The sequence below is a fragment of the Octodon degus genome, unplaced genomic scaffold (genome assembly GCF_000260255.1).
Source record: "Octodon degus isolate 3935 unplaced genomic scaffold, OctDeg1.0 scaffold00476, whole genome shotgun sequence".
Taxonomy (NCBI): domain Eukaryota; kingdom Metazoa; phylum Chordata; class Mammalia; order Rodentia; family Octodontidae; genus Octodon; species Octodon degus.
This window is the reverse complement of record NW_004525052.1, coordinates 307,871-316,715: the sequence shown is the minus strand read 5'-3', so window position 1 is coordinate 316,715 and position 8,845 is coordinate 307,871. Positions and strand designations below refer to the sequence as shown.

General features: G+C 41.6%; 1 protein-coding gene and 1 pseudogene across 1 annotated transcript in view; one reads left to right on the top strand and one right to left on the bottom strand.

Moving 5' to 3' along the window:
• LOC101569870 (cytochrome P450 2B4-like) overlaps nt 1–8,845 on the bottom strand; it is a 41,593-nt gene that overhangs the window by 8,263 nt on the left and 24,485 nt on the right. The window contains exons 2-5 of the mRNA XM_004648612.2: nt 3,099–3,261; nt 2,808–2,957; nt 1,196–1,356; nt 511–697 (exon numbers count right to left, since the gene is read on the bottom strand). Coding sequence (XP_004648669.1) covers nt 511–697; nt 1,196–1,356; nt 2,808–2,957; nt 3,099–3,261 — 661 coding nt within the window. The remainder of the gene's footprint in view (nt 1–510; nt 698–1,195; nt 1,357–2,807; nt 2,958–3,098; nt 3,262–8,845) is intronic.
• LOC111814754 lies at nt 4,704–4,809 on the top strand (annotated as a pseudogene).

Sequence of the window (8,845 nt, the reverse complement as noted above, 5' to 3'; positions counted from 1 at the left end):
TCTCTCTCTCTGTCTCTCTCTCTCTGTCTCTCTCTCTGTCTCTCTCTGTCTCTCTCTGTCTCTCTCTCTCTCTGTCTCTCTCTCTCTCTCTCTCTCTCTCTCTCTCTCTCTCTCTCTCCCTCTCTCTCTCTCTCTCTCTCATTCTCCTCCCTTCCTTTTCTTTATTCTATCAGGCTGTGTTTGCATCTATCTTAATGTCTTTGGATTATTTATTACTCGGTCTTTCCGTTTTCTTTCTTCCTTTGTAGTTTTGTCATTGTATTGCATTTTGTCCTTTCCCTTAATTTTCTTCCTCAGTTATTTCTTGCTTCTTTTCCCTTTCCCTCTTCAGTTTCTCCTTCCTATCTCCTGCCTTCCATCTCACCTTCTTTTTTCTTCTCCTTTTTGTACCTTCCCTTTTCCCACTCTCCTTCCAATATTTTGTTTTCCTTCTCTCTCTTTTCCTGTTCTGTTCTTTCTATCCCTTCAGTCCCTCCTGCTCATCCTCCCCTCCTAACCCTTCCTCTCTGCCCAATCTCACTTTGTCCATGCGGATCAAGAAGGTGTCAATGAGGTCTCTGGGGGAGCTGGGGTCGAGGGTTTCACGGTGTTTCTCCACACTGTGGCCAATGAAGGTGTTGATTTCCTGAAGGTTTTTGTAGATTTCCCTGTGTGTGCCAGGGAAGTGCTTCAGGATGTTGGAGAATAATTCAAACACCTTGAGGAAAGAAGGAGCCATGAGGTTCACATAGGCCTCAGGTAATAGTACACTGAAGAAGGGAGATGTCCTGGGCACCAGAACTCTATGGGCAATCTATGCCCCTTCTTTTCCTCTACTGTGAGTCTGCCACTCTCCTCTTTAATAAGCATACATATATGTACACATACACATTAACACACAATTCTTTTGTTTCTCAGAATATATCTCTTTTTTTCAGTCTTTTCACCTTTCTTCTCTTCTACATTTTCCTGGTCTTCCTTTTCTTTATCTCTTACACTGTAATTCTCCATACTCCACATGCTCCTTTGTTTGCTCAGACCCTTAGTTCCCGCTCACCCCCTTTTCCTTCCTTCAGATCTCAGTGTCCCCATCCCTCTGTGCTCTCTGAACCCTTCTCACTAAATTAAGAGTCTTTCTTGAATCCCAAAAATGTAATATCATTACCCCTGGTCTGAGTAGCCCCCCTCATACACATCCTCCAACATTTCCCCTGACCTGACTGGAAAAGGAGCTGATGAGCTTAAAGGACTTAGAGAACAGGTCCAGCATCCGAAGGAACTGAGGATCTTTGTAGTCAAAGCGTTTTCCAAAGACGATGGAGCAGATAATGTTGGCAGTGACAGAATGAAAGAGGAATATGGGGTCCACCAGGCCTCCTAGGGAAAAAGGCAAAACTTCACTGGACACAGATTCAGGGTCCTGGGGAGCATTTGCCGGCTGTCATGTCTCGGTGTGACCACCAAAACTCAGTAATAAAAAGAAAAAATATCAATGAACTCTGACATTCATCAGCAAGTACTATGTGTCAGGCTGTATTCTTAGCTATTCCTAGGTTATTTTAACTTAATTCCCAAAAAATATGGTAGGGAATATGTTGTTCTATTACCATCCTCCATTTTATAGATGGATCAATGATTGATGGATTAATGATTTGACCAAGGTAACCCAGTGATGCACTCCTGGGCCCAGGATTGTGACCAGACAGTGCAAAAACAGACCCATGGGAGGTGTTGCCTGTCCTGAATCTCACCCCTGGTAAGTTAAGAAAGTTAGGTGCTGAGACAGAGGTCATGTAGTTTGGCCAATCAATCCATTGTACAAGTATAAACATTCTGATCAATTTTTCACTTGACTGTCACTGCCTCCTTCATCTCTTTACCTCTCCAGGGCTAGGGTAATGAACAGTATAGCTCTGAGCCCAAAGGCAACAGATAGGTGGAAAATATAATTCAGGCTCTATATAATATTCATGTTCTCTCTCTCTCTCTCTCTCTCTCTCTCTCTCTCTCTCTCTCTCTCTCTCTCTCCCTCTGCTTTCATTCCTCTATAGACCTTTCCCTGACATTTGGCCACTTACTTCAAATTTTCTATCTTGCTTTTGTTCTACCTCTATTATTTTTTTCTGTGAATATCCTCCTCTCTTCTCTCTTTCCTTTCCATTTGCTCCCTCCATGTCTGTCTCTTACTCTTTCCCTGTCTTTGTGCCCATCATTTTTCCTTCTTACTCTCTCTGTTCCTGCTGTTTCTCCCCAGGTTCAGAATCTCCACACTTGACAAAGACCTGATATGCATAAAGAAAAACAATCCCCCTAGGTGCAAAAATGGAGTCCTGCCACCTCTATGTCCTTGGTACTGAGGATTCCCAAGGAACACAAAATGGTCCCCAGGAGTAGGGCACACACCTGCCTCTTTGCTTACTTCCTGCTTGTCTGTATTCAAAGGAAGGAAAATATAGTCCACTATGTTCACATCTGCTTTCACTCCTTTTCTGCTTTCTTTCTTTCACATAATCCAGATGCTATAAAAGCATTTGATGCATACAAGGAACTCACTAATTGATTTCCCTGGACACAAATTAAGACCGGGAAGTCACTCATTTTACTTCTCCAAGCTTTTCTTGCTAAGGGTAAACATCACAGAGGATGTGCTCCTCTGTTGCTTATCTCTGCTCATATCCATTCCATCTCTTTCTGATCCTATCATTGTCTGTCTGTGTTCTACCTTCTCTGTCCATGCCTGTCTCTCAATGTTTTCATTACGATGCACCCTACCTCACCTTCTGTATCCTTAACTCCCTTTCATACACAGCCCCACCCTACAGACTCACCCTGGGATTTCCGCAGCTCCTCCACCATACACTGAGCCTCCTCCTGAATCCGCTCCTCCACACTCCGCTTTCCCATCCCAAAGTCCCTCAGGGTGGCCAAAGAGAATCTCCGAAGGGCTTTCCAGCGTTCCCCATTGGCAAAGATCACCCCTAGTGGTTGTAGCACAGACATGTGTCACAAAGGAAGGTGAACAGGAGGATCCCTCTTCAACTCTTTCCTCCCTTATCACACTCTACTTGCCCAAGTCCCATTCTCCACATGCCCCATCCCTATGTCTTTAAGAACCTCACCGTATCCTTGGAATACAGAGTCCACAACAGCAATTGGTCCTCGGCCTGAGAAATCCTCAGCTTGATCCACAAGGGCTTCCCGTATGGCCTCTGGGCCACACAGTATGACTACAGGCCTTGGCCCTAGGTACACGGTGAACACATCTCCATACTTCTCTCGGAACTGCCAAGCAAACCCATGCCAAAGTTGCTATTAGTCAATATGTGCCCCAGTTGTTAAAACATTGCAATGCTTAAATACACATTGGTAATTAAATGCAGCCAATGGGATCCTCAATGCTTGCCTAGCTGCCTTGCTCTCTTCTCAGGACCCAATGTCTAAAGGGATAAGTTGTGATTCATCCAGGCTCTACTAACAGTGATTCAGGCCCTAAGCAGTACAGATGTTTAGATATTCCTAATCTCATCTTTATCCATAACCTTGGGCTGGAACTGATCTCCCTGGTGTAGCAACTCAAAGAATTCTTGTGCTTTAACATCAATCTGTATTCTGGTTCCCAGTAATTTAAGGGGAGCACATCTCTATTTACCTTCCTTGTACAAGGCAATAGAACAAGAGTCCTCTTGCACTGATTATGAAATTTGAAAAATCCTATCGGTACAGTGCTTTGGGAAACTGGGAAACTGGAATGGCACCTATTGGTGTATTTGTGGAGTGAATCTCTGGGCTCAATTGAACACTAAAATCCTTAGTAATATTTGCACATCACCTATGTTTATCCTTCTGTATACTTCAAATCATCTCGATTGCTTTTATCTAATAAAAAGGAAATGTTATATAGAGAGTGGTACTGTATTATTTAGAGATTAGTGGCAAAAATAGTGTCTACATATACAATACAAGCTCAAGTTTTTCATTCCAAAGCTGAGTATAACTGGGGATGTAGAATCCATGGTAATAAAAGGCCAGTGGTAGTTAATGAATCTAAACATAGGCATGATCAGCAAGATCACCACCATATACTTTGCCACAAAATTGTGTATGGGTTCACAAAAAAAAACAGAATATATATACAAGCTTTTATGGAAAGGGATCATCAGTATATGGAATAAGTAGTAAAAACCTCATACAATGGAATACTGTCAACAATGAAAGCTAGACCACAATCACTATAACCAATAATCCAGATGAAATTCACAAACACAATGTTAAGTGGAAGCCAATAGTCACAGAAACATGTTTCATTTCCATCTTCTTCTATTCGTAAAATTCAAATACAGATGAAACTAACCCATAGGAAGGGTATTAAGAGGTAGAAAGTGTAGGAAGGAAGAGAAGGTTATGTAAAAAGAATTAAACTATATTGTGTTCCAGAACCAACCACCATGATCAATGCAATCATTAGTTTACTGAAAACATGTAGTAAGATAAATAAAATGTTTTAAAAATCAACTCATTCTGTCAAAATAACACCACATTGTCACTTCATCTGCATTTCAATGACAGTGTACCCACTGAGCTTTCCTTTATGGGGGCCAGTATCCATCTTCAGAAATCTTTGGCTTAAAAATCAACAAAATTTACTATTACAATATCTTTCATTGTTCTCTGCAAAAACTTCTCACTAGTTTCCTTCCTTCTATTCCTATAAATAGAGCACAGGAATCACTTATTGGCCTTTTGGCTAAGATCAAGTGCAGTATCTGTTCTTATCAGATAGAGCAAAGGAGGTCCCATTTTCTTTTTGTAATGCCATTTTAAAAAGCCACTTAGAGGACCCCTGCAGACCCAGTCCAGGACCAGCATGTGTGTGAGACCTTCTGTTCTGCTGCTCCCACTGGATCTCATCCAGAGCCAGCCCAGGACAGGTGTCTGTGTGAGACCTTCCACTCCACAGCGCCTACTGGACCTTTCCAGACCCAGCCTAGGCCCACCCTGTGTGTGGGACCATCTGGACACTCATGGGAACCTCCTCTATCAGACAGGCCTGGTGTAAAACTCTGCAGCTAAAGTCCCTGTAGAGAGATTCTAGGGGCCAGAGCCACCCAGATATGCAGGAGCAGAACATCTTGCCAGTGGGGCAAAGCAGGTTCAGTTCCATAGGCTGCAGCAGGAAGAAGCTAAGCACAGCAGCCAGACCCAACCCAAGCACATATGGATGAGTTCAAACTTGGTAGATCTGGACCAGGTAAGGTGAGACACTTTGCTAGACACAGATCTATGAGAATGTCCTCTCTTTCGTTCTTGATCTACAGAGGAAACAGGTAACAGGGTGAACTAGTCTTCCTGGAAGAACCCAGGTACATCAAGGGGAGGTGAACAGACAGAACTTAGGAGAATTAATTTAAATATAAATTCCCAATATCTGCTTAGCTACAGACATACTCTTTGCTCTTATTGTCTAAAGTACAAATCCATTAGTTACAAGTTTGTCAACTGCTAAGTATACCTACCCATTAGTAGTGTTCCTAATTTTACTTCTCTAACTACAAATCTATAATGACCTTCACCCTATAATCTCTCTTGGGCAAAATTTTCAGTAGGTTCTAAGGTTATAAATGCACAAAAGCTCTATACCAAAGGTAAAGGGACAGTGGTATACAAAATGACAAGGAGAAGGAGTGAAATGCATTCTCAGCCCCAAGCCCACCCAGAAAAATGCAGGAGATGCTAGTATAAAAGAAATAGGGAATCACACATATAAAATTTCTGAATTAATAGTGTCTGAAGTAAAGAAGCATCTGCAGAAAATCAATTCAGAAATAAACTGAGAGGCCCAGCAAGTGTGTAGACGATCATCCGCACTGCTCTGTGCCCGCTGAGAACCTACGGATCCAGAGCAAGCCCAGCGTGAGTGAGCCTTCAGCTATGCTCTTGGGACCCTTCTGAAATCCTCCAGAACCAGCCTAGGCCCAGAGTGTGAGTGAGAACTTCCACTGTTTCTCTGGACCAAGCCCAAGCCCAGGCCCAGCGAGTGAGTGGGAGACCTTCCACACTCCCCTTTGCCTGCTGGATACCTCCAGACCCAGCCCAGGACAACTTGTGAGTGAGTCCTTCTTTCCTGCTCTCTGGACCCCTCCAGACCCAGCCCAGGCCTGGCATACAGGCCTGGTGTGAAACCCTGCAGCTGATGTCCCTGCAGGTAGGCTAGGGGCCAGAGCCACCCAGCTAATCCAGGAGCAGAACATCTTGCCAGACAGGCACAACAGGTTCACTTCCAAGGCCTGCAGCAGGAATAAGTTGAGCACAGAAGCCAGACCCAAGCCATGGACAACTAGATGAATTCAAACTTCTTAGATCTGCACCCAGTAAGCTGAGACACTTTGCTAGATCCAGATCTATAAAAGCATCCTCCCTCTTTCTCTCTTGACTGAGAGTGGGAGAACAAGGTAATCAGGGTGAACTAGTCTGCCCGGAAAATACCAAGTACATCAAGGCAAGATGATCAGACAGAACTTGGGAGAACTAATTTAATACAAATTCCCAATTTAATGTCGGCTTAGCTATAAAGATATAATGATTGATCTTACCGTGTAAAATACAAAGTCATTATTTACAAATGTTTGTCAACTGCTAAATAATATTACCTATTATTAGTGTTCCTTTTTTTTTCTTTTGGCAGAAAATGATACTGAACTCAGGCCCTTGCACTTGCCAGGCAAGCACTTGTTCTGCAGAACCATATCCTTGATACATAATGTTCCTTATTGTAGTTATGTAAATAAAAACTATAACAGCCTTAATCATGCAATCTCTCTTGGGAATGAATTTCAGAAGTTGCTAAGGTTATAGCTGCACCAAAGCTCTACACAAAAGTTCAGAGGAAAGAACTATAGAAAATGACAAAAAGAAGGAGCAAACTGCAATCTCAAGCCCTGAACTCACCAAAAATAAATACTGAAGACATTAGCACAGAAGAAAGTATGGCTCACACACTTTCAGAAAGTGGAATTTCTGAATTAAAAGCGTCTGAAGTAAAGAAACAACTGCAGAAAGGTACAGAAGAACGCAGAACAGAAATAACATCTATAATGAAGACAAATCTTGGAATAAATATCTGAAGTAAAGAATCAACAGCAGAAACATATAGAGGAAATCAGATCAGAAATTATCTCTGAAGTAAAAAAAGAAATGATGACTATAATGAAAAACTTAATAACTCCTTCTCAAGAAGACACTGATGAAAAAATAGAACAGATTAAAAATGAGCTGGTGAGATGGCTCAGTGGTCTAAAGCACCAACTTAGAACAAGCATAGCAAAGCACAGGAACCAAGGTTCAATCCCCCAGTACCACATGCCAGCCAGCCCCGCTCCCTGGTGGGCTGAGGTGGCCACACACACACACAAATAAATAAATAAATTTTAAAAAAGTAAAATAAAATAAAAATGATGGAAATATTGAATAAGTAATAAAGGACAGAAATAGATCAAATAAAGGAAAGTCAAAGAGATATACAGGAACTTAAAATCTCAATCACAGGCTTCTAAAACTATTTGAGTGAAAGTGAAGATAGAGTTTCAGATCTCGAAGACACCATCACAGCTAGTGAAATGGTAAGAGAAGATCTCTTAAATACAACTGAATGCAGGAAAAAATAATTCATCACCTGCAAGACGATGCAAAGATGAACACTGTGAGACTAAGAGGCATCAATCACAAAGAAGGAGTCAACATAAATGATATAGAAAGAATATTTGCAAAAGTAATAGCAGAAAATATCCCAAATATGGGGAAACAGTATGACATTCAAGTAACTGAAGCATACTGAACTCCAAATAACATCAACCCAATTAAAAACACACCGAAATATATAAGAGTCAAGATCCCACAAATCCAGCATGAGAACAATATACTGAAAGCTGCTACAGTAAAGAAACAGATTAAATTTAAAGGTAAATCCATCAGAGTAATGGCAGACTTCTCTTCACAAACCATGTAGGCAAGAAAATCATGTAGCAGAATACTTTAAGTCCTCCATGAAAAAAATTCCAGCCCAGACTACCATAACCTGCAAAACTCTCTTTCAAGTTTGATGGACAAGTGAAATACTTCCATGACAAGGAACAAATAAAGAATTTCATGATGACAAAGCCAACCCTACAAAGACTACTAAAATATATTCTAGAGAAAGACCAAAATGATCAGAATTCCATGAATGAGAACAGAAGGAACCAACCAAACAGGGCAAACAATTAAACACAGGACAAAAGGAGTAAACAACAGCAGGGAAATAACATGTCAATCGTAAGTCAATACATCTCAATTCAACAGATCTGACAATAAAAATAGATAACATAACCATTGTTAATTAGCTATTCTTGTTTTAAATATCAGTAACATATGTACTGCTATATATTTTCCTATTTCTGTCATTGTTTCTGCTATTTCTTTTTGCTTTTGCTTTTGCTCTTCAAAGTAAAAAATTATGATTCAGAAAATAATAATAATGATTAATACATTACAAAAAATACATCTCAATTATAACCATCAATGTAAATGGACTCAATTCACCAATTAAAATAAATAGACTGGCTCAGTGTATTAGAAAACTAAATCCAGACCCAGAGCGCAGGCCCAGCAAGTGAGTGAGACGACCCAGGCCACAGGATCCTGAACAGACCAGAGCGCAGGCCCAGCAAGTGAGTGAGACGACCCAGGCCGCGGGATCCTGAACAGACCTGGAGTGCAGGCCCGGTGAGTGAGTGAGACTTCCTGGGCCCAGGGATCCTCTTTTGACCCAGGCTGCAGGCCCAGCAGGGAACCCTTCAGCAGAACTCCCTGCAAGGAGGCTAGAGGCAAGACC